At 33.1% G+C, this 27567-nt stretch overlaps 1 protein-coding gene across 4 annotated transcripts in view; it reads left to right on the top strand.

Annotated features, from left to right (window-relative positions):
• The window catches only part of ROBO1 (roundabout guidance receptor 1), a 464510-nt gene that overhangs the window by 410882 nt on the left and 26061 nt on the right, over window positions 1-27567 (top strand). For all 4 annotated transcript variants that reach the window (XM_051984356.1, XM_051984358.1, XM_051984357.1 and 1 more), the window contains 3 exons: window positions 11885-12029; window positions 16245-16493; window positions 21011-21414. In XM_051984356.1, the coding sequence (XP_051840316.1) occupies window positions 11885-12029; window positions 16245-16493; window positions 21011-21414 (798 nt within the window). The remainder of the gene's footprint in view (window positions 1-11884; window positions 12030-16244; window positions 16494-21010; window positions 21415-27567) is intronic.

Below are 27567 nucleotides of genomic sequence, written 5' to 3'. Positions count from 1 at the left end.
ACAAATTGTAACAAACATTTTTTTTTTCTCTCAATACTGCCATAGAATTAATCAAATGGTCATTTGTTAGGCATGGTCAATCCTTGTTTTTTAAAATCTCTGGCGTAAAGGGAAAAAATTTATAAGTATTTTTGGGCAAAATGGGAGTTTTACCAAAACTCATTTTACCCATATGTAGCCTATTTAGCATGTGTGTCTTATATGTGCACATTTTAGTGTGTGTGTGTATGTGTATGTGTATGACAATGTCAAGGTTTTTGAACTGCATTAACTGATTTTTTTTTCCAGGGACTGAGGAAAATTATTATTTAAAAATATCACACTTAAAAATACGTGCCTAATATATTATATAATGATAATATATATTATTATATTATGTATATTATATATTAATATAATATAATATAATATACATATATATATATATATATATATATACATACATACACATACATATATATATATATCCAATATATTATTGGAAGGCAGTTTGGAACTATCTCCAAAGAGTTATCAAACTGTGCATACCCTTTGATTCAGCAGTGTTTCTACTGATCTTATATTCCAAAGAAATCTTAAAGGAGGGAAAGGGACCCTCATGTGCAAAAATCTGTGTGGCAGCTTTTTGTGTAATAGTAAGAAACTGGAAACTAATTGGATGCCTACCAGTTGGGTAATGGTTGAATAAGTTATGGTATATAAATGTTGTGGAATATTATTTTTCTGTAAGAAACATTCATCAGGATGATTTCAGAGAGGCCTGGAAAGAGATTTATTTGAATTGATGCTAAGTGAAATGAGCAGAACCAGGAGATCATTGTACACAGAACAACAAGGTTATACAATGATCAATTCTGATGGATGTGCCTCTCTTCAACAATGAGATGATCATACCAGTTCCAATAATTTTGTGATGAAGAGAGCCACCTACACCCAGAGAGAGGAATGTGGGAACTGAGTGTGGTTCACAACGTATCATTTTCACTCTTTGTGTTGTTGTATGCTTGCATTTTATTTTCTCATTTTTTCCTTTATGATTTGATTTTTCTTATGCAGCAAGATAATTGTATAAATATGTATGCATATATTGGATTTAACACATTTCTACCATGTTTAACATATATTGCGGGGGGAGCAGAGGCAAATTTAGCAAATTTAGAAATTGGGGTGGAGAGGACACATGCTTTTTTCTGATCTTCCTCCACAACCCCTCATCTAATTAATCAAATCCAGCCTCTGAATTAGTTCTGGACTGGCAGAATACACGGATATTGGGAGTGCAACAAATTACCAGCAGAAGTTAATTTCAGAGATCGCCAGACAAGGTCTATTTCGGGTCGGGCACAGAGGGAGGTGACCAGTGCAAGCAGGACAAGTAGGGATGATAGTGCATAGAGCAGAACTGGGGTGGGAAGTGGATTTCACCGGTTAGTGCAGACTCCAAGTGGCAGAACATATAGGGGGAAGATTCTACTGTAGTGTAAGGAGAAAGATTCTACTGTAGTGTTGGCTACTCTGCCCTGGTTGCAAGCGAATATATCAGCAGAGAAATTATAAAACATCCAAAACAAATAGAAAAGGTAAATAGTGAACCCTGACCTGAGGGTTCTCAGAGTCTCAGGGACCTGGCCAGCCCACAGCTTGGGGAAATGAGTCAGCACTGACACAGCGCAGCTACAGCTGCTTATAGAGGAAGCCTACACTTATAGAAGATGACACTGCTTGTAGAGGAAGCTTGGAAAACCTCCCCTGTCCTAAAAGCAAACCTTAATTTTTTTTTTAAATAAATAAAAAAGTAAAGAAAACACTGACCTAGACACTTTTTATGGTGAAAGAGAAGAACAGATTTCAGATGCCGAGGATACTAAAAGCAGATTGTCCCCACATGAAGCCCCAAAGGGTGATAAAAATTGGTCCTCACACAATGCTCTCCTAGAAGAAATTTAAAAGGATCTTAAAAGATAGCTAAGAGAAAAATGGGAAAAAGAAATGAAAACTTTGACAAAGAGTTTGGAAAAAGGCATGTAACTCATTAAAAAATAGATTTGACAAAATGGAAAAATAAAATAACAGAATTTATGAAATGGAAAAGGTAAATAATTCCTTAAAAAAAAAAAAAACAATTTGTAAAATGGGAAAAAATTTATGGAACAAAAAAAAATTTAAAAACTCAATTCTACAAATACACGAAGAAGTAAAAAAGTAAATGAAAATAATTCACTAACAATCAGAACTGAACAAATGGAAATAAATGACTCAATGAGACATCCAAGAATCAAACAAAACTAAAAAAAAAAAAAAAAAAAAAAAGATGAAAAAATAGAAAAAATGTAAAATACCTACTTGGGAAAACAACTGATCTGAAAAACAGATGTTAAGAGAGACAATCTAAGGATTATTGGACTCCCTGAAAACCATGATGAAAAAAGTTTAGAAAATATTTTTTCAGGAAGTCATCAGAGAACTGCCCTGATGTCATAGTATCAGAAGCTACAATAGCCACTGAAAGACTTCCCCCTACACCTCCTGAAAGAGACCTCAAAATTAAAACTCCAAGGAATATCATGGCTAAATTTCAGAATTATCAGACCAAGAAAAAAAAAAATTATAAGCAAACAGAAAGAAACATTTCAAATACTGAGGAGCCACAAATAGGATTACCCAGGATCTAGCAGCTTCCACCTAAAAGGATCAAAGGGCCTGAAAACTGATAATCGGAAAGGCAAAGGAACTTGGAATACAGCCAAGAATAAACTACCCCGCTAAACTGAGAATTTTCTTCCAGGGAAGAAGATGGGCATTCAGTGAAATAGGTGAATTCCATTTCTTTCTGATAAAAAGACCTGTGCTAAACAAAATATTTGACTTCCAAATATAGGACTCAAGAGAAGCATAAGAAGGTAAAAATAAAATAAAATAAATCTCTTGAGAACTGTATTTTTGTTATGGGTATACATAGAGAATACATATATAATCCGATTTTACTGTTAAAATATAAAAAGAAACTAGAGGTCAAAAGGGGGTTGTACTAGAAAAAAGGGGAAAGTGGAGGTAAAATGAGGGAAATTTCATCTCAGGAAGAGGCAAAGAAAACCTATTACAATTGAAGGAAACAAGGGAGGGTGATGATTATTGTGTGAATCTTATTCTCATCAGATTTGGCTCAAAGAAACTATCAGATGTATTTGATTTCACTGCAAAACTTCTCTCACCTTACAGAAAAGTAGGAGAGGAAAAGGGAAAAGGGAAGGGGTAGGCTAGCTAGAAGGGAAAACAGAAATAGTAGGGGAAAGCTATAAGAATGGAGATGGCTTTCTAAAGGGGAGGACTGCTTGAGGTAAGAAGTGCTCATAAGTGAAATACTGGGGAGGAGGGAAAGTGGGAAAGGAAAGAGAAAAGTATAATTTTTAGTTAATAAGATGGCAGGAAATACAGAATTAGTATCGTTAACTGCAAATGTGAATGGGGTGATCTCTCCCATACAGTGTAAGTGGATAGCAGATTGGATTAAAAACCAGAATCTTGCAATATGTTGTTTATAAGAAACACATTTAAAGAAGAGGGATACATACAGAGGAAAGGTAAAAGGCTGGATCAGAATCTATTATGCTTGGGGTGAAATCAATAAAGCAGGGTTAGCCATCCTGATCTCAGATCAAGCAAAAGCAAAAATTGATCTAATTAAAAGAGATAAGGAAGAAAACTATATCTTGCTGAAGGGTACTATAGATAATGCAGCAATATCAATACTTAATATATATGCACCAAGTGGTATATCATGGAAATTGTTGAAGGAAAAGTTAAGAGAGCTGCAAGAAGAAATAGACATCAAAACTATAATGAGGGAGATCTCAACCTTGCTCTCTCAAAACTAGATAAATCAAACCACAAAATAAATAAGAATTTAAAGAAATAAATAGAATACTAGAAAAGTTAGGTAGGATAGATCTTTGGAGAAGATTGGGAACAGAAAGGAGTATGTTTCTTCTTGGTAGTTCATGGAATCTATATAAAAATTGACCCTATATTAGGACATAAAGACCTAAAAATCAAATGCAGAAAGGCAGACATAGTAAATGCATTTTTTTTCAGATCACAAAGTGTAATATTCTCTCTAAAATATAATATTCTCTGTTGAGGTTTCCTTGAAGTCTCTGGGAGCAACCTTCGTTTCAGTTCAGTAATTACCATATGAGTAGCCAGGGGTTGAAGTCCAAATCCTTTATTGTCTCCTTCAAAGTCTTGTCTCCTTCACTTGAGGCTTGGCTAGTTTTTCTGGAGGCCTTCCGGATCTTGGTTTCAATGGAGAATCGAAGGAGGAGAGCCTGCCACCACTTCTCTGTCTTCCCTAGTTCTCATTCTGACTGAGTTTGTTCCAGCTTATAGCCTCTCTAACCAAAGGTGTGAATCTTGTAGAACTATAGTAAGTACTAAGTACATGTACTGAACTAGAGAACTGTTAAGCACCATTCTACATAACTGTTGTCTCTATCAATTCCACTGTCTTAGTACCTTGTTTCAAGTTCTGGCCCATAACAACAATGTAATAAAAATTACATTCAGTAAAAAGCCAGGGAAAAATATACCAGAAAGTAATTGGATACTAAATAATCTCATCCTAAATAATGAATGGGTGAAACAGCAAATCATAGACACAATTAATAATTTCATCCAAGAGAATGACAGTAATGAGACAACTTACCCAAATGTATGTGATGCAGCCAAAGTGGTGATAAGGGAAAATTTTATATCTCTAGATGCTTAATTGCATAAAGTAGAGAAAGAGAAAATTAATGAATTGGACTTACACCTAAAAAAGCTAGAAAAAGAGCAAACTAAAACCCTCCAATCAAATACAAATTTGAAATTCTGAAAATAAAAGGGGAGATTAATAAAATTGCAATTAAAAAACTATTGAATTAATAAGTAAAATTAATAGTTGATTATGTAGAAAAAACAATAAAATACATAAATCTTTAGTAAATTTGATTAGAAAAAGTAAAGAGGAAAATGAAATTGTTAGTCTTAAAAATGAAAAGTGAGAACTTTAGACTAATGAAGAAGAAATTAGAGCAATAATTAGGAGTTACTTTGCCCAACTTTATGCAATAAAGTTGATAACCTAAGTAAAATGGAGGAATATCTACAAAAATATAGTTTGCTCAGATTAATACAGGAGGAAATTAATTACTTAAATAGTCCCTTTTTAGAAAAAGAAATATGAGAAGTTATTAATCAATTCCCTAAGGAAAAAAAAAATCCCCAGGACCAGATAGATTTACATGTGAGTTCTATCAAACATTTGAAAAACAATTAACTCCAATATTATATAAAGTATTTGAAAAAATAGGGAATAAAGGACTCCTACCAAATGCCTTTTATAACACAGACATGGTAATTATACCTAAACCAGGTAGGATGGAAACAGATAAAAAAGATTATAGACCAATCTCCCTAATGAATATTGATGCAAAAATATTAAATAAAATATTAGCAAAGAGATTACAGAAAATCATCCCCGGGATAATATACCATGACCAAATAGGCTTTATCCCAGTATTGCAAGGCTGGTTCAATATAAGGAAAACTATTAGCATAATTGACTATATCAATAACCAAAGTAGCAAAAAGCATATGATTATCTCAACAGATGCAAAAAAAGCATTTGATAAAATCTAACATCCATTCCTATTAAAAACACTACAGAGTATAGGAACACATCACTTTTCCTTAAAATAGTAGTCTTTATTTAAAATCATCAATGATCATCATATGTAATTGTTGTGAGCTTTTTCTTCTCAAAACACAGCCAGGTGATAAAAGTTAGCCCGGTTAGCTTAGAGGCCTATCTCTTCCAAGAGCTCTCTCCAAATGTCTTTAAATCCAAAGGTCTGGTCCTTCAGCCTCTCCCTCTGCTTTCTTCAGCCTCCAGCCAGCTCCAGTCTTCATGTCATTCCGGTGAAATCTCGACTTGTAGCGTCTTCCTCTCTCCAACACTTCTTCTGCCACCAGCCAGCCAAGTGGAAAATATTCTGCCTTGCCTCGGAGAGAGGGCTTCTGGCGTAACTCTACTGAAATCTGACCGAGAGCTTCTGTCTGTTTCTTTTATCCAAGAGGGAGGAATTGTGGGATACGAGAGAGTCTCCCATAGTGCTCTCTGGCCCAACGAGCTTCAAGGGAGGTGTGACCTTGTTTCAGGTTCTGCCCAAAACATCTTCTTGTAAGATTAGATCAACTCTAATTAGTTAGCAGTTAGTAAGGATTCCAACATCTCCCCCTTTCTTTTGTTTTAAAACATAGGGGGTTTCTGAAGGGGTACACATAAATCCATCAATATGGGCCAGAACTTTGTAACAGATATACATGGTATACATAAATCCATCAATATGGGAGGCATTATACATAATTTACAAAAGCACACAGCAATATAACACAGGCTAGTGGTAATGTAACAAATAACATGAATCAACATGAAAATTTAACTACTGCAAAAGTCTCATCAACAATCTTTCATCTCAAGAAATCCAATGATTCTTGCAATTGCTTAAAATACATAAGCACATAGTAATATAACACAGGCTAGTAGTAATGTAACAACATAAATCGACCTGAAAATTTACAAATGTCCATAAGTCCTAGAAATAGTCCATAAGGAATCCATTGTCCATTAGTTCATGTGCCAGGAATCTAATAATTCCTGTAAGCTCTGAAGTACTGCAAAAGTCTCATCAACAATTTTTCATCTCAGGGAACCCAATGATTTCTGAAGATTTTAAGAATCCTTTTGACAGTCTCATTGTCAGCCATCTGATTCTTTCTTCATCTGTGGAAATATAAGCAGATCCTCTTCCCCAAGCACTTAACCTATCTAATTCTCTTCTATTTACCACTTTTGGGATTTCTCCTCATCATCTGGTAATTACATTGGAGCTGTTTGCATTGGATATTGTCTTGTTGTCTTAAAAGGCCTGTATTCTTCCCAACTGTAATCCTGATTGCTTTTCTGTTGGTTGATGACATCAGAGTTCTGAATTTCTAAAGTCTCTCTGGGTGTAACCTCAGCTGCTATCATGCCCCACCTGTCCTTTGATTGATACTTTGGAGCTGGGCCTTGCCTCTCATTCTTCTGGGTCAATATACATTTAGAGGCCCAATGAAAGCCTCGGTTACATTTTGGACATGGGGTTTTGGGTTTTCTCTCACCCTGTCTTCTCACTCTATCTCCATATCTACAATGAGCTCTCAAATGTCCAATTTTTCCGCACTGAAAACATCGACGAGTTTCTCTAGAATTCCTCTGCCAAGAAGGACCTTGTCTTTCCATGTTCATCATAGTCTGGGCATAATAAGCATTTGTGCCCACTGTGGCACAGCGTCTAATGATTTCTTTTAAAGGAGCATTTTTGTCTAGCCCCCATATAATTCTCTTGCAAATCTCATTGGCATTTTCCTTAGCCAAATGTCTAGTCATTATTTCTGTTGCTGCATTGTCTCCAATGGTTCTTATTACAGCTGTTTGTAAACGTCCCACAAAATCTGCAAAAGGTTCATTGGGACCTTGCTCTATTTTTGTGAAAACATTATTTCCATCTTTCTGTCCAGGGAGAGAATTCCAAGCTTTTATTGCAGCCTTAGAAATTTGCTCATAGACTGTTATGGGATACTCAGAATTGTAATTAACTCCATTCTCATCTGATTCGTCCTCCTTTTCACCTAGTAAAGTTGGCAATTCTTCCTCCTGTACTTTCCTTTTCATCATTCTATCACTTAAATAACTTCTTATAGCCAATTGTATTACATTATATGTATTAATTATTGAGTTAGGCCCATTTTTATCATAGAATTGACAAAGATCCTCTCCAACCAATTTCCATTCATCTAGATCTAATTCCTTATCAAGAGAGAAACAAGGACATATGTCCTTTACAGTTTGTAAAAGTTCAGTGATTTGCTGTAAACTTATAATTAAACCTTGGCTTTTCATAATTTTGACAATGCTCTCTAAACATTTTCCTTGAACAGAAACAGGCTCTTTTCTAAATATCTGTCCCATCTTAGCTGAAATTCTACTTTAACTCTTTTAACAAAATTTCTTTGTTGTACTCACTCTAATTTCTGGGTTGAAGAGTCTTTTCCACTGGATCAGGATCAGAGGCTTTTCCACTTGAATCAGGATCGTAGCTTTTCCACTGAAATCCAATGAGGGGTCTGTTAGCCCCACGTTGGGCGCCAAAATGTTGTGAGCTTTTTCTTCTCAAAACACAGCCAGGTGATAAAAGTTAGCCCGGTTAGCTTAGAGGCCTATCTCTTCCAAGAGCTCTCTCCAAATGTCTTTAAATCCAAAGGTCTGGTCCTTCAGCCTCTCCCTCTGCTTTCTTCAGCCTCCAGCCAGCTCCAGTCTTCATGTCATTCCGGTGAAATCTCGACTTGTAGCGTCTTCCTCTCTCCAACACTTCTTCTGCCACCAGCCAGCCAAGTGGAAAATATTCTGCCTTGCCTCGGAGAGAGGGCTTCTGGCGTAACTCTACTGAAATCTGACCGAGAGCTTCTGTCTGTTTCTTTTATCCAAGAGGGAGGAATTGTGGGATACGAGAGAGTCTCCCATAGTGCTCTCTGGCCCAACGAGCTTCAAGGGAGGTGTGACCTTGTTTCAGGTTCTGCCCAAAACATCTTCTTGTAAGATTAGATCAACTCTAATTAGTTAGCAGTTAGTAAGGATTCCAACATGTAATAGAGATAAACTGGACCCATTCCCAATAAGATCAGGATTGAAACAAAGCTGCCTATTATCATCATTGCCCTTTCATCTTGTATTAGAAATGCTAGCTTTGGCAGTAAGACAAGAAAAAGAGATTAAAGTAATTAGAGCAGGTAAAGAGGACACTAAATTATCACTCTTTGCAGATGATGTGATGGTATGCTTAGAGAACCCCAGAGAATCAACTAAAAAGCTATTAGAAATAATCCACAACTTTAGCAAAGTTGCAGGATACACAATAAATCCACATAAATCATCAACATTTTCATACATCACTAACAAAATCCAACAACTAAGAGATAGAAAGAGAAATTCCATTTAAAATACCTGTCAAAAGGATAAAATATTTGGGAATCTATCTGCCAAGGCAATGTTAGGAAGTTTATGAACAAAACTATAAAACACTTTCCACACAAATAAAGTCAGATCTAATCAACTGGGATAATATCAAGTGCTCTTAGATAGGTCGAGCAAATATAATAAAGATGACAATACTATCTAAACTAGTTTATTTATTTGGTGCTATACCAATCAAACTCCCAAGAAATTATTTTACTGACCTAGAAAAAATAACAGTAAAATTTATCTGGAAGAACAAAAGGTGAAGGATTTCCCAAGAATTAATGAAAAAAAAAATCAAATGTACTGTACCATATTTAAAAACTATATTATAAAGTAGCAGTCATCAAAACCATTTGGTACTGACTAGTTGATCAGTGGAACAGATTAGATTCACAGGACAAAATAGTCAATAATTATAGCAATCTAGTGTTTGACAAACCCAAAGACCACAGTTTTTGGGATAAGAATTCACTCTTTGACAAAATCTGCTGGGAAAATTGGAAACTACGATAGCAGAAACTATGCATTGACCCACACCTAACACTGTATACTAAGATAATGTCAAAATGGATTTGTGATCCTGACATAAAAATGATATTACAAATAAATTAGAAGAACAGAGGATAGTTTAACTCTCAGAGCTGCTGAGGAGGAAGGAATTTCTGACCAAAGAAGAATTAGAGATCATTATTAGTCACAAAATAGATAATTTTGATTATGTTAAGTTAAAAACTTTTTGTATAAACAATACTAATATAGACAAAATTAGAAGGGAAGCAATAAATTGGGAAAACATTTTTATGTTCAAAGATGCTGATAAAGGCCTCATTTCTAATATATAGAGAAAATTGACTCAAATTTATAAACACTCAAGCCATTCTCCTATTGATAAATGGTCAAAGGATATGAACAGATAATTTTCAGACAAAGTGAAACTATTTCTAGTCACATGAGAACGTGTTCCAAATCACTGTTGATCAGAGAAATGCAAATTAACACAATTCTGAGAAACTACTACACATCTCTCTGGTTGGCTAAAATGACAGGAAAAGATAATGACCATTGTTGGAAGACTGAGACACTGATGCATTGTTCTTGGAAATGAATGAATCCAACCATTCTACAGAGCAATTTGGAACTATGCTCTAAAAGTTATCTTACTGCGTGCCCTTTGACCCAGCATTGTTATTACTGGGTTTATATCCTAAGAGATCTTAAAGGAGGGAAAGGGACCCACATGTGCAAAAATGTTTGTGGCAGCCCTTTTTGTAGTGGCTAGAAACTGGAAACTGAATGAATGCCCATCAATTGGAGAATGGCTGAATAAATTATGGTATATGAATGCTATGGAATATTATTGTTCTGTAAGAAATGACCAACAGGATAATTCCAGAGAGGCCTGGAGAGACTTACATGAATTGATACTAAGTGAAATGAGCAGAACCAGTTGATTATTATACACAGCAGCAATAAGACTATATGATGTTCAATTCTGATGGGTGTGGCTTTTTTCAACAATGAAATGATTCAAACCAGTTCCAATGGTTCAATAATGAACTGAATGTGGACTACAACATGTGCTATTTTCACTCTGTTATTGGGTGCTTGCATTTTTGCTTTCCTTCTTGGTTTTTTTTTTTTTTCTAGATCTGATTTTTCTTATGCAGCAAGATAATTATATCAATATGTATGCATGTGTGTGTGTATACACACATACACACACACACACACACACACACACACACACACACATATATATATATATTTGATTTAACATTTATTGGACTACCTGCCATCTAGGGCAAGGGTTGGGGGGAAGGAGAGGAAAATTTGTAACAGAAAGTTTTGCAAGGATCAATGTCGAAAAATTACCCATGCATATATTTTGTAAATAAAAAGCTATAATAAAATAAATTAAAAACAAACAAATTTTATATATATATATACATACACACATATATATAGGACTCCTTGCCACATAGGGATGGGGGAATGAGGGAATTGGAACTTAAGGTTTTGCAAGGGTTATCCATGTATAAGTTTTGAAAATAGAAAGTTTAATAAAAATATGTGGCTATATATGTAGTACAAATTATATTGTACTTAAATTTCAGAATCAACATAAAGCACCAGCTGAAATACGATAGTTGTTAGCAAATTGCTAAAATTATTAAGACATCATCATTCTACTGTAAGCCATAATTTTGTAAAAAGAGCAATTGAAAATATTGATGCCACACTTTATCATTTCTCTCTTTCTTTTGTTGGTCATAATAATATTAGCTCTTCCAGCAGTTATTTTCATCTGCACCTGCTATTCTGACTAAAGCTAATAATTTCATTGTGCCTAAAAAATGTCAATGGAGAAATATAAATTATGTATATTTAATTATTTAATGCACCTGTGGAACTTTAATAGATCATATCTGTATCATATTGTCTTTTAGATTCTAGCAATTAAAGAATAGAAGCATAATTCAAAAAATTCTACAACTTATAATCTATAATGTAATTAATTGGCCTTCAAAGATCAGTCTTGTTGATATTACTTCTGAAATGCATTTATATTTTTATTCCTTTTTGCTATTGACAGTTAAACATATGAATGTGTTTTTTATGTTACATACATTTCTTGTTAGAATTAATGGGAAAAATCATTTGATTACTTGGTTTTTGAAAAAGAAGATTAATTATAAGGCCTTGTTACAAAAACATTTCAGAATGATTTTAGAAATAGGAGATAAGAGTTTTCTTTCTTTTTCTTTTTTCTTTTTTTCCATTAAGGGAGTCAAGGTCACAAAAAAGGGGCAAGGACACCGAAGTTACCAAAACAAACGGGTATGAACTGGGCAGACTTGCTTCCACCTCCTCCAGCACATCCTCCTCCCCATAGCAATAGTGAAGATTACAGTCTTTCTGTAGATGAGAGGTATGTAGATGAAAGATTATCCTGTAACATGACATCTTGTGTGGGACTTGAAATGTTTATAGACCAGGTTTATGTGTGATGAATGACATTACTTGCAAACATTGAAATGTGCCTCTTTTAAAAAAAATCCTGTAGTAATGTAGTATTGGCACATTAAATTAGCCAGAGATTAACATCTTCAAATTGTTATTTTTTCTTTTCAAACAGTTGCTATCTTTAAAAACTTCATTTGATGATGCATGAATGTGGCAAAATATAGCTGTGAATCCAAAGAAACGATGCCCCTTAAAGGCATTAGAATTGTTTTTGGTGGGCATGAGCAAATTACAACATGCTTAAAAGAAGAATAGCATAGGAAAAATAGCATAAAGGATGCTATTATAAAATCTGATGGAGGCAAAGATGAATTTATCATTGCCTAATTTACCTATTCTGATGCTATACCCTCAATGTTAAAAGATCTAGAAGAAAGTCTCCAGCCTAATAAATATACTAGAAAATATTCATCCAACTGAATTCCTCCTTTACGGCAATATCTTTAGACAAAAAGAGCAGACTGTGTTGCTAAACAACATCAGTGGAAGTACCCACCATAGTAAGATTTTCAGATGCTTGAAAATAAAGAAGGTGATCTTTACAAAATATTAAGAATAAAGGCTATGTTGAGGAGACATTTTGGGTGCCTCTTTCCTCTTTTCAAAACTTATTTTTATTATGACTGTTTGTGAATATGTCATATTCTCCTATTAGATTAAGACTGTGTAGAGTCAAGAACCTTTTTTAAAACTCTAAATTGTGTATTTTCCCCACTCTTCCACAGTGCTCTGTACAGTAAGGTCATAATAAATGTTCCATTTAAATTTGAAGAATCATAAAATATTAGGAACTTGACTAGGTTTTTAACATCATACAGAATCTAAAGCCAATTAAAGTGAAGAGCCTGTATGTCATATATTTCTAGAATATTTACCTCCATGTGATTTTTTTCCCCTTCCTATTAGTCTATCCAATAATCATAGAGCAGCAACAGTATATATCAGTCAAGGAACATGTATACTAGTGAAATTATAGCTCTTTCAGAATATTGGAATATGTTGTTATAAATAATCGGGATAAAGACTGAACTTCTGATTTAATTGGATAAGAAAATTTCCTGTAACTTCCCTTTCCATCTGAGAAACTATTGGGAATTGCATCCACACTGGAGAAGTTGGGGAAAGAGGCACAAATATTTGAAACTTAATTGTCAAAAAAAAAAAAAAAAAAAGATTAAATGAGATTCAGTACAGTACATCAAATCCTTGGGAGGAAAAGGGATAGTAGCAGAAACCTTCAGTTTTATAAATTTTAAGACTAGATATATGATTTAATTAATTCAGATAAAATTTTTTGAAGAAATTCTTTATTCAATGCATGTTAATATCTTCTCTTCAAATGAATCTTAGAAAGTTGCCTAGGTCTTCGAAATATTAGGTGATTTTGTTAGATGTTGGGCCTGAACAGACCAACTTTCAGTCCACTGTGCTAGGGGTGTTTAAGATATTATTTAAAGGTAGGTAAATTCTGCTGTAGTAAAAATCATGATTTCATTTTTTTAAATAGGCCATTTTAAAATATTTTCCTAACTATAATAGGCTGTGATAGAATTTACTATTAATCCTTATTGTAATAGTCTGTTAATGCTAGGCATTAAGTAGCATTGTGGGCAGAAGTCATTCATTTCAACAGGTTAGAATTAAGATTTCTTGTGTTTTGAGGAGTTTAAAAATGAAATGAAGTCTGATTGCTTTATCCTTTCATTTCCTTTGTTTGGCAGCAAATGCCTTTCCAAATGAGAAATTTTTTGATTATTGTACCCCCATTAGGAGATTATAAGAAACCCACAAGATTTACACATCCAATAGAGATTTCTTAAAGATTATTCAGTACAGTCAGTTAAGTCCTTAGGAGGATTAGGGATGAAAGTAGCTTTTCAAATCTGAATTCAAATCAGCAGCAGTGATAGTGTCTCCATTTTGTTAAAGAAAGATCCTGTCTTTGAACTGTTAAGAGATACTCCTTCCTTTTCAATGAGTCCAGGATGGACGTACACTTTATCTGTGCTATAAGCTAATGAGTCAACAAAATTTAAGTGTTTATTATGTATTAGACATTGTACTAAACTCTGAGAATGCAGAAAGAATCAAAGGCCAGTCCCTATTTTCAAGGAGCTTACTATTTAATGGGCGAGATAACAAGCAAAGAAATATTTACAAATAAGCCATATACAGGAAATAATTAAGAGAAAGAAGAATTAATAGGGGTTGAAAAACCCTTGGGAAAAAAGAGGAGTTCATGTAGTAGATGGAATTTTAGTTGTGATTTTACGAAAAGTAATATATAAAAAAAGGAGTATATATACCTCAAATGGTTTTAGAGTTGAATGAAAAAGCAAGGAACATTGTATTATTACAGGGTAGATGTCAGTTATCTAGCAAATTCCAAGAAAATGGTCTTGAGTTTTCTCTTTAATTGAGAAATCAAAGGCCATCTAGAACTGAACATATTTTATTTCTTTTTTTTTCTCCATACACAGAAATCCTAGCAAAGCCTGATTTATTGATATAGATATATATAAATGTATTTATGCATATATATACTTATATTTGGGTATGGATCTCTATATTCTTATAGCAAGTTCATTTGCATTTCTCCAAGTGAGAAAGGATAGCAAAAATTAAGCAAAATGTGATAGAAAGTGTAGTATAGAATTACAGACAGTAAATATTTTGCAAAGCATTATTGGTTCTGCCACAGGAAGGGGAGGGAGGAGAAGAGATGTTTTTCTTTCTCTGCCTCTAGCATTAAAAGATGGCAAAATAGATCAATTATGACCTTTGTTTTCCTGTAGAGGAATGGGACTAATGGATCCTATTATTGCAGGCTTCTGACTAGTAAATACCACGGACTAAGGCAGGATCCTAGCCCTTCTTTGCAGCTATGAAAATATCTTGTGATAAATCCCCTCCCTCTATTATTGTTTCTTGTCTATAGAAGGGAGCAGGGAAAAGGAGAGGCAAGAAATAGCAAGTGAGACATTGGAGAAAAGGATTTTAAAATTATTTAAACTGACTTCCAATTGAGAATGAAATGAGAAGCGAGTTTCAGGTGATTCAGCTCACGTGGTAATGAATTCACAACTCTTTTTTTCATTTTTGCCTTAATTTGTTGCTATTCAAAATTTTTCCAACTTAAAGATATTTTCTAGATCAGGATTTGGGGCATTCTATATTAGCAAAGAGATACAAATATATTTAAATATTTAAATGTTACTTAAATATTTAAATTTTTAAAATCAATTCATATTTAAAATTAAATATTATTAAATACATGCAAAAGTAAATAAGGTCAATCCAAGTTGGTTCAACATATATTTATTCCCATTGGCACTGGATTTTATATTCTGTTGGTAATTCATGTGGAATTTATCGCAAGTTTTTCAATTTCTAAACATGACATTGCATAAACATTAATTTTTGCATACATTTTCAGTTTCTATTATATAAATTTCTGATAGTATTTTTAAAATTTAGAGAATATGTTTGGTTTCTACAAAAAACAAAGGCCTTATATTTTTATATTCTAACTAGATGACATGTAGATGAAAAAATGCTTTATGTGTTAAATATTTTTTGTCTTAGCTAGTTTTGATTTTTTTTTTTTTTTTGGTAACTATATGGTGCAGCAGAATCAGGAAGACCAGAACTTAAAACCTGCCCCAGCACTTAGTTATGTGACTGGTCAAGTCAGTTAATATCTTTTGGCCTCAGTTTCCTTATCCTTAAAATGTGGTTAATAATAGTATCTATTTCATAAAGTAGTTATAAGGATCAAATGCAATATATATAAAATACCTTACAAATTTTAAGGTGATATATGAAAACTAGCTATTATTGTTATTAGTAATAATACCTAATATTTATTGAAGTTCATAAATATATTTCAAACTCCGAACCATTCTATGGCCAAATTAGTTTGGAAAACTTTAGCATATGTACACTCCTCCTAATCAAGAGAGCTCTTAAATAAATACTAGAAAGAAAAGTTTTAAAAGTAAATGTTTTACCAGGTAACGGTCAGTAACATCATCTTCCTATACAAGTGACAGCACATTTTTTACATGTTTTAAGTTTTTGAAGTTTTTAAAACTCATATCTGCATAATTTTATATTTTAGCTATGACCAAGAAATTCTATGTCCAGTGCCACCAGCAAGGATGTATTTACAACAAGATGAACTAGAAGAAGAGGAAGATGAACGAGGTCCTACTCCACCAGTTCGTGGAGCAGCTTCATCTCCAGCAGCAGTATCCTATAGCCATCAGTCTACTGCCACACTTACACCCTCACCCCAAGAAGAACTTCAGCCTATGTTGCAAGATTGCCCAGATGACATGGGCCATGTGCAACACCAGCCTGACAGGAGGTATGTTGTGCAGAGGTTTTAAAAGTTGATGTTTTCCTACCAGTTAAATCAGGTTGTTTTTACTCATTGTGACCAGCATTCGTTTTGTGATTTCAAAATGATAAAAGTGGAGTAATATCATTAACTGAAGTTATAAGGTAATCTTTATATTATTATTCCAAGTGAACTTTAACATTTTAAATGATATACATTATTTCATAGAAATAATATAATCACTCTTATAATTTTATTTGTGATTACATGTAAATCATAATTTATAAATTGTTCTCTTTTCATAAAATCTAATCTGGGCAATTTTATGTAATTTTCCCCACTCTAATTTTTATTCCTCCACTTTCTCCTTCTCCTCTATTTCTTACTCTATCTTACTGTATTTGCTGTTGCCTTCATTCAGTCTTTCTAGTGAACAATTGTTGTCTTAACAGCTATTGTGCTGCGAAAATAAGTTTGGTATATATATGTTTTTTTGTATTTGACCTTGGTTATGTTTTTATTTAGTTAAAATATTAGAGACTTTTTGTTTTGCTTGTTTCACAATCGGATGTATATGTTTATGTGTGTGCATATATATGTAGATGTTGATATAGATTGTGTGACACATAAATAATATGAAGTAATATAATTTTGTTTTCTGTTCACCTGTTTCATTTGTCATTATTAAAGCACAAAAGCTATTATTGTATTGTTAATGCTTCTCTTATTTTTTAATGATTTTACATTTGAACTTTTTATAATCCCTGACACATTTTATTAGTTTCTTTAATCTTATTCTCAGGGATAGTGATTGTTATGTTCCTGTGTCATGAAATGACAGGATTGACATGAAATGTCATGAAATATTGCTTTTTAATGGTATTATTATTACATATTTTTTCAGCATTCTTAAAACTATGTCAAATAAAGTTTACTTATTTTAAATCTTTTTTTTTTGGTTTAATAGCAATTTCTAATGTTATTTTTTGAATCTCATCTTGAAGAATTTATCTTTTATAATTATGAAATATAAAGATCAAAATTAAATTCCAGGGGAAAATACATTTTTTGATTCCAGTTATATGTGCCATATAATTGGTATATGTTATAGATATTACAGATTCATTTGCCCTAAAAAGTTGAAATACCAACTTGTGTACTTGAAAAAAATTATCATAAAAGTTTAACATGCTTTAAAATAAAAAGCCAAAGCCAATAACAGTCACATAATTTGCAAAGGTATGTCAAAGTTCTATAGCACCACATATTGTCTAAGATGTATTCTTTGAAATGTTTGTGTGCTCTAATTTTGATTTCAATTTAAGAACAACAATTATTAAAAAATTTTCAGGATTGGTTATATCAGAATAATTTGAATAACCAATATGAGGTGGACTCACTCTTTTGTATTCTAATTTAAATATAGACACTCATTTAATTTGCTTTTTTAAAAAATTTCAGAATTTAAGAAAAATTAAAATTACCCAGCTTTAATGAAAATTTAAAACTTTATATATAACTGTATGTTGAAACTTAAGGAAAATATTCCAAAAGTTATACAGAATATTTAATATTACTTCATATTGTAATGGTTTGCCATTCTCACAAAATAATACATCTGAATATTATCAAGGAAAATACTTTGAACTTGAAACTTTTAACAACTCACTTAACTTCTCAATATCAGTATTTTTCAGATTAGACTGGATTAATGATTTACAAATTATTGCTGTATTCTCTTCCTGTTTGTATAAGTCAAGATCTAAGAATGGTTTTTTTTATTACTTTTACACTTATTTTTATACATTACTTACACTTATTTTAAAATGGAAAAAACATTCTGAGCTCTTCTGGATTAAACAGAAAGATAGGCATTGGGCACAGTTTGCTGGATTAGGTAATCTCTAAAACCCCTTCCCATACTTAGCAGTGTTTGATTTCATGACTTTAATTCTGTGGCAGATATCTGTGCATTATTTTAGTAATTCTTGAATTCCCTGATGAAAAAAATATTAAAATGCTTGTCATATTGAGTGGTAGAGCTGCCTAAAGGCAGCTGATCTGAAATGATTTTTTTTTATTTTTTTAGTTTAGTAAATGACATTTCAAATTTTAGATATTTATCATGTCTAGTTTGAGTTTGTATTATTTAGAGCTGATTCACATATTTTATATATTTTCAACATTAACTTGGCTTGGCAATAATACTCTACACTCTAAAATCTGATTTTGTTTAAGTTATTACTTTAACATGGAAATAACTTTACTTTACAAAATGTTGATTTGCTTAATAAATATAACTTTATTTACTGGTGATCCTGCTTTTTCTGAAGTTTTTAGTGATGATCAAAAGGTTTTTTTTTTCTTTTTAATAACATATTAGCTAATTGTATTTTATGTATGCCTAACTCTGTTTATAGATTTTCATTCTAAGTAAAACCAATTGTCATTCAATGTGAATAACCCAGTGTTCATTTTTTTCCTTTTGAAATAACTCCAACTCTTTCAAGTCCTTTGTAGTTTTTCAAAAAGTACACAAAAGAATTTTTTTAATGCATAAGTTTTTTTTAATTGCAGCTTTTATCCAAAAACCTTACAACCTTATCAGTGTTATATATATATTTTAATTTCCAAAACACATCTTATCCTTTCTGCTATGTAGAAAAATAATAACTGTAAATTTTCCAAATGAAAATTTGAAAATTAAGTCATGCTGATGCCAGATTTAATGTATCTTAAATCAATTGTCACTTAACAAATTGTAACTTTTTACCAGTCCTACAGAAGTAATCCTTAAGATAAAAAGTTTACCCAATCAGTTTTCAGTGAAAAACATTAATCTCTAAAAAAGTAAGATGGATTATATTACTGAGGGAAAGAAGATATAAGGTTAAGGATTTTTAGCTACCTTAATTGCAAGTAATGCAAGACATTTTTGTAATAGAATAAAATCTATAGGAATGTATACCATAATGGTAAAAGTATTTAGGGGTTTTGTTGAAGTCATGAAATACTGCTTTTTAATGGTATTATTATTATTACATATTTTTCAAAACAACTGATACCTTAGCCTTTTGACATTGGTGCAAGGAAAGAAAAGGAGTGAAAAAAGCATTTTATCGAACATTCTGTTATGGTACAAATGCCTATTGTTTTTGTCAATTTCTAGCTTTCTTAATTATTTATAATCTTTTGGTCTCATCAACTGGCATCTGCCTACAAAGATAGTCCTTAGAAGAAATTGAAACTATTTATAGACATATGAAAATATGCTCCAAATCATTATTAATCAGAGAAATGCAAATTAAGACAACTCTGAGATACCACTACACACTTGTCAGATTGGCTAGAATGACAGGGAAAGATAATGTGGAATGTTGGAGGGGATGTGGGAAAACAGGGACACTGATACATTGTTGGTGGAATTGTGAACACATCCAGCCGTTCTGGAGAGCAATTTGGAACTATGCTCAAAAAGTTGTCAAACTGTGCATACCCTTTGATCCAGCAGTGTTTCTATTGGGCTTATACCCCAAGGAGATACTAAAGAAGGGAAAGGGACTTGTATGTGCCAAAATGTTTGTGGTAGCCCTGTTTTGTAGTGGCTAGAAGCTGGAAAATGAATGGATGCCCATCAATTGGAGAATGATTGAATAAATTGTGGTATATGAATGTTATGGAATATTATTGTTCTATAAGGAATGACCAGCGGGATGAATACAGAGAGGACTGGCGAGACTTACATGACCTGATGCTAAGTGTAATGAGCAGAACCAGGAGATCATTATATACCTCAACAATGATACTGTTTGAGGATGTATTCTGATGGAAGTGGATCTCTTCGATAATGAGAGCTAATTCAGTTTCAATTGATCAAAGATGGACAGAAGCAGCTACACCCAAAGAAAGAATACTAGGCAATGAATATAAAGTGCTTGCATTTTTGTTTTTCTTCCCGGGTTATTTATACCTTCTGAATTCAATTCTCCCTATGCAACAAGGGAACTGTTCGGTTCTGCACACATATATTGTGTCTAGGATATACTGTAATCTATTCAACATGTAAAGAACTGCTTGCCATCTGGGGGAGGAGGTGGAGGGAGGGAGGGGAAAAACTGGAACGGAAGTGAATGCAAGGGATAATGCTGTAAAAAAAATTACCCTGGCATGGGTTCTATCAATAAAAAGTTATTAAAAATAATAAAGTATACGATCAAATAATTAGAAAAAAAAACAAAGATAGTCTTTAACCTTCATATATAATTGCCTTTTCCTTTTTATTTAGACTTAATCCAAATAATGAAACATAAAATGATACAGGCATAATTGAACACTTTGTCATTAGACTTTATTTCTTCTTCAACAATACTATCCATAAAATACAGTAACACTGCTTTGTCACATCTAGTTAGAAATGTTTGTTTGGTACAACTATTTTTTAATAAACTATGGAACAGAATTTAAAAAATCAAGTTGGTCTTTTGATATTTTTGTATCATTTGAATTAACTTAAAGTTTGTTTGTTTATTTTTCTTTTTACACAGACGTCAGCCTGTAAGTCCTCCACCACCACCAAGGCCAATTTCTCCACCACATACCTATGGTTATATTTCAGGACCCCTTGTTTCAGATATGGATACTGATGTACCAGAAGAAGAAGATGAAGCTGACATAGAAGTAGCCAAAATGCAAACCAGAAGGCTTCTTTTACGTGGGCTAGAACAGACCCCTGCTTCTAGTGTTGGTGATTTGGAAAGCTCTGTAACTGGCTCCATGATAAATGGCTGGGGTTCAGCCTCAGAAGAAGATAACATTTCAAGTGGGCGTTCCAGCGTTAGTTCTTCTGATGGCTCATTTTTTACTGATGCAGATTTTGCACAGGCTGTTGCAGCAGCAGCTGAATATGCTGGTCTTAAGGTAGCAAAACGTCAAATGCAAGATGCTATGGGTAAGTTGCATAATTACAGAAATTGTATAATTTGTTTTAAGTATATAGCATTGAATTATTGATTATCTTCATGTATATCTTATTAAAAGATATTTGCTACCTATGTCAATATTAAACATTTTCAAAATTGAAACTAAAACTACCAGTTACATAAAAGAATAAATTCAGTTGAGTTATTTCTGCTCTCATCCATTCTTCAATCACAATCTTTCTCACAATAGTGAATTTTATAAAGTGCAAATTTGACTACGTCATCCCCAACTCCCCTATTTAATAAATTTCCCTCTTACCTCATGATAAAATATGAACTCCTCTAATACATCTTTTTTCCACCTAACCCCATTCTTTCTTTCTACCCTTATTATATATTCTCTTTTACATGCATACTGACCTTCTTGCTGTTTCTTGTACACTTCATCTATCATCTTTCTATCTTGTTACTGACTCTCTACTTTCATGGAATGCTCTCATCCTTTCTCTTTTCCATTTCCTGGAGTCCATTATTTCCTTCAACCATAAAGGACTGAGTGAATGAAAAAAAATTTACTCAGTATCATACTAAGCACAGAAGATATAAGTATAATCAAGCAAATCAAAGAGTTTACAGTAAAAGGGAAAGCAACACATAGTAGGAAAGGGAGGAGGAGTGGAACGACTCAATCATGGCTTAGGGGGAGTGGGCCTGAATCAAGGTAAGACAAATGGAAAGTTAATCAGAACTAAGATTTCTTTACTTCCAGTGGGAGTTGGACTCTGGAGTCAAGGAGGCACATTTTGGTAATGTGAGCCTTTCCTGTTCTCCACCCCCAGTTGCTAGAGTCTGTTTCCAAAAAGATTACCTTGTAGCTACTTTATATGTGTTTTGCATATATCTTTTATGTGTGTATTGTCTTTTCTATTAAAATGTAAACTCTTTGAGAACAGAGTTTTGCTTTATATCCTTAACATCTAGCATAGTAATACCCACTTATAAGGAAGGCATTCTATTAAATATTAGGGTTATTGTAATGTTCTTGGTGGGTTTTCTTGAAGGTCTCTGGAACAGCCTTCTTTTAGTAGGTTAATCACCACAAGAATAGACAGGTGTTAAAATCTAAAAGTCTTATCTCCTTTGGGGTGCTCAGCTAGCTTTCTCGTGGCCTTCAGAGGGGACTTGGCTTCATTGGAGAAAATGCAGGAGGACAGGCCAGCTACTACAAGGCTGATAAAGATAGAAATGAATCTCTTTCTCCTTGGCTCTGAGAGCTTGAGCTCTTGCCTCCAGTTCGCTTGTCTTCTCTCGCCCTGAATATGGCTGAGACTTCCAGCTCATATGTTCTCTTATAATTACATCATCATAGGTGTGAATCTTATAGAACTATATTAAGTACTAAGTACATGTACTGAACTAGGGAACTATTAAGCACCATGCTAAACTAAATAACCATTGTCTCATCAATTCCACTGACTTAACATCTTATAAAAATGCTTGTTTCAAGTTCAGAGCTCTGACCCATAACATCTCCCACTTTCTTTTGTTTTAGAACATAGGTGGTCATATCTTCCTTGACTTCTCAAGGAGGTGAGAACCCCCAAAAGGAGGTGATCACGCCTTCCCTAACTCCTCTGGATGTAATTCTTTTTTTATTTGAGAACCAAGGACATGTGTATTTTAATATTTTGAAGAGTTCAATGATCAAGTTACAAGTAAACCTTGATGTTTTATCAGCCTCACCAAGCTTTCAACATATTTTCCTTGAGGTAGAAAAGAAGGCTCCTTTCTAAAAATATTTGTCCCATTTCAGCTGAAGTATTTGTAAAGGGCTACATTTACAAAGTTTCCTTCTTGTCATTTTTGTACTTACCCTAATTTCTGGGTCACGGATGTAGGTTCTTAGCCCCACATTCAGACACCAAAATGTAATATTCTTGGTTGGTTTTATGGCGGTCCTGAAGCAGCCTTTGTTTTAGCAGAGTAATCACTATGAGAATAGCCAAGTATTAAAGTCCAAAAGTCTTTATTGTCTCCTTTGCTTGGTGCTCAGCTAACTTCCTCTTGGCCTTCAGAGGGCATTTGGTTTCATTGGAGAAAATGCAGGACAGGCCAGCCACCACAAGGCTGATGAAGATGGAAATGAATCTCTCTCTCCTTGACACCAAGAATTTGAGCTCCTGCCTCTACTCCTCTTTTGTCTTCCCTGCCTCTGAATCCCACCTGGCTTATATGCTCTACACTGAGTATAAACTAATAATTATATCACTAGGAAACCATTATTTATTGTAAGATTAAATCAGACATACTGAACTTAGAGAACTATTAAGCACCATGCTAAACTAAGTAACCATTGTTTCATCAATTCCACTGACTTACTCTGTTCATTAAGTTATACTGTCTCTGTGTAGGTGGGGATACATCAGTGAAGTTAAGCATATATCTTACCTAAGTTGAATATGTATCAGGGCATAGCAGTAGACTGATAAATGTTTAACAACCTGCCCTGTGAGAAGGAAATGTACACAACATGCTTTTAAGTTTAATTTGCATTACTAATATTTTCATTATTTCCTTCTTAAGCCTTGACAATTAACAAATAAAGAGGGGCTATGGGAATCAAGAAAGGAGAGGGTAGGGTTTTAAGTGAGATATGAAGGAAGCCAAGAGTCAAGATTGAGTTCCAGTAAAAATGACTGAAATCTGGAAAAGAGGGTATTTTGTTTTGAAGAGACAGTGTCCTAGATTACTGAAGATATGAAGAAAACTAATATGTAAGAAGACTGAAAAGATATGAATGAGTGAGATTGTGAAAGATTCTAATTGCCAGAGGATTTAAGTGACATAGACAGAATTGCACTTAAGGAAAATCAAATTAATAGCTGAATGGAATATTGACTGAAGAAGGAAAAGAAATAGAGCAGGGAAACTGACCGTTATTGCATTAGATTAAACCATGAGATGATGAGGAACTAGACAGGATGGTAGCAATTTCAGAGAAGTGAGAAGTGAAGAAGTCATAATTAAGAAACATTATCACATTTAATCTTTTTAAAACTATGAGATAATTAATAAGGCAGTTTATCATATTTTACAAATGAGGAGAAAGACTTTTGAGAGTGTCTCTTGAATCGATTTTTTCATGAATCCAGAGAAGATGTGATTAGAGGCATGAAAAAAATAAAATGTAATATTTTAAAAAGTGATTGTCATTTGTAGCCAAGGCCTTCCCTTCTAAGGGGTCTAAATCATACTAGCTGGCTATGTAATTACTGCTAAGAAATATGAATACTAGTTTGTTATACACAAAAATGATTTGTACTTGTGTGCACATTCAGAAAATTAGATGGCAGAAATTTTGAATTGAATTAAGTTTAAATAATAAAGTTTAATAAATAAAGTTTAAAATTGCTTGGTCTTCGAGTATATATTCAGAACAAATGTAAGAAAGGAAAGGAAGGATTGGTTCTGTTATGAAGATTTGAAAAGAGGAAAGAGAAGAGAGGGCAAAAAGAATACCAGTAATGTAGAAACAAGGAAAGATGGATTTTGCTATTTCTCATAATTTAGTTTTTTTGAGATGAATATACAGGAATTAGAAACTTCAATTTTTTCTGAAAAGGACAAAGTAACATTGAACATATATAGAGAAAATTTGGTAAAATTTGATAGAAAAAGCAATGTCAAAAAATGCACCAAAGAAAACAAGCAGAATTATTTTCAAAGTAACGTTTAAATATATAATTTACTCTCTCTTAAAGCAAGTAGAATGGAGATTGAGGATTTCATAGGGAATCCTCTTTTTATGTTTTGTTATATATGTACAAATTTTATTGAAATTTAAGTATAGAATTAAAAATATTTACATTTTAGAAAAAGGAAGGAGATCAAAAGATAGGTGGGAAAGAATATTTTAAATCAATTCGAGAGCCATCTGAATATAAGAAATTATATCTTCCAAATAATTTTTCCCTGGGAAGCTTTTATATTAAAAATGTTTTTTTAAAAAACCCTAACATTTTGTACTATTTTCATTTTTCAAATGTAAATATTATATATTTGAAAAAGAAATTATCTCTAAATGATTTAGAAATTAGGACATTCTTGATGATGACTTTTTTCCCCTACTTATTTTTTGCTTCTTGTGAGAACTTTTTATTCACTATAATAACTTTTTGTTTCTTCTTTTTCCTGGCAATAGCATATTTTGAATTACATTCATCATTTTATTTTTCTATGTAAGCCTTCAGATTTCTTTCAGTGTTTGAATGATCTATGATCTCATCCACATACTCTTTCCATAACCCAGCTTTGTCTTCTCATCCTGTGCAATTCTTACCTATGTCTTTCTGTATATTCTCCACAAAGAATTCATTCACAAATCATAGCAGTATCTTTCCTTTTTTTTTTATTTTCTTGAATACTAGTAAGATACTCGGATTGTTTTTTATTGTCATCTTTTTAAATGACAGACCCATGTCTTTTTATCACTCAAAAAAGTTTTCTAATCTTTTTTATCCCACTTTATGAAAATACTCTATTCCAATTAATCATTCTCAGATGTTTTTGTTTAACCTGGGGAAGAAACTTCCATGGTCACCACATGAAAGTACAATGATACAGGAGCTATCAGCCACAAAATCTAGTATATATTTTGTGTTTCATGGATTTTGGGATATACAGTAGCACAGATATCAGTTCATGAAGGATGGTACCTTCACTTGTAGGAATTTCATTAAATATTCCCTTCTCAGCTTATGAGCTTAATAGGGCAACAGGTAATATCAAGAACAGTGAAATACATTTTCTAAGTCTTGTTTTAACAAAGATTAACACTCTTACAAAAAGCCTTTACTAAAGTCCTTATCTCTCTGTAACCTCATTGTAGTAAGAAGCCAAATACAAACAAGTTTTTAGACGTCCTACCACTCTGGAAGGCTTTACAGTATGAGCATAGTAAAAGACTATGTTTGTCGTTCAAGAACTAATCAGTTTACTTAATTTAGAAAATTTCATCATTATATTGACTGTATAAATAACAGATAAACTGTCTACTGAGTTATAGACAGATTGTAACCTGTTAGAATTCTTATAAGGTGCTAAGTCACTGGAATTGATAGAGACAATAATTATCTAATTTAGCATAGTACTTAACAGTTCTCTAGTTCAGAGTTCACACCTTTCACACCTTTAAGAGTTCACATCTCTAAGCAAGCATTTATAAGGAGGAGCTCCCACAAGCCCATTCTCGGAGGAGGCAGAGTCAGATTCATTCCAACTTCCACTTCTGTGCTGGCTGGAGGCTTTGGATTCAGAGGGAGCCAGAGGCAGAAGCTGTAAGAGACAAAGGACAAGCGGCAAGAGTTCTCGGAAGCAAGAAGAGAGATGGGCCTTTAAGAAAGCTAACTGGGCTATTTTGAAAGAAACAATAAAGGATTTGGGCTTTAATCCCTGGCTGCATTTGGGGTGATTACACTGAACTAAAATGAAGGCTGATCCCAGAAGCCATCCAAAAAACCTACTCCCAGACAACATCGCACTGTAGAAAAAAGAACATTACAGTAAGCAACACTGGTGGAGGTAGAATTCACATACTGTAAAAATGACAAATCCTCAGAAGTATTGAAATGTGTCACTTAAAAAATTATTAACTGAGATTAAAATCCAAGTTGTAAATCTGCAATAATCTTCATGGTGATAACATACTAATGTTGCTATAAATCCCCATCATGAATAATCCATATTTTATATTACTTATTCATGATTCTGTTGCAGGAGGTTAATATCCAGCATATTTTCGCCTGTAACTGTAATGTATACATTATAAAAGCAGGACTTGAATTACTTGAGTTATTCAGCCAGAGCCCTTTTGGGAGTTGCATGAATGATCTTTAAAGGAAAACAATAAATCTCTGCATGTTGATCAAATGAATATGATTTTAAATATTCATCATAATGAAAACATTGAATCCTTTATGTTCTGAGTGATAGCTTTTGTTTTAATTTATTTATAAATTCACTACCGAGTAAGTGAAATCAAGTAACTTAAACTACTGTTTACAAATGGCATTACAAATATTTGTCTGTTTTTTTTTTTAATCCAACCAAATGGGGAAATAAAGTTGAAAGATTATTCTTAAAAGAAACTCTTGAGCCTATATCAGATGATTTTATGCAATAGA

Source organism: Antechinus flavipes, chromosome 3 (genome assembly GCF_016432865.1).
Source record: "Antechinus flavipes isolate AdamAnt ecotype Samford, QLD, Australia chromosome 3, AdamAnt_v2, whole genome shotgun sequence".
NCBI lineage: Eukaryota > Metazoa > Chordata > Mammalia > Dasyuromorphia > Dasyuridae > Antechinus > Antechinus flavipes.
The sequence above is the reverse complement of the archived record's forward strand: the minus strand, read 5'-3'. Positions and strand labels throughout refer to the sequence as shown.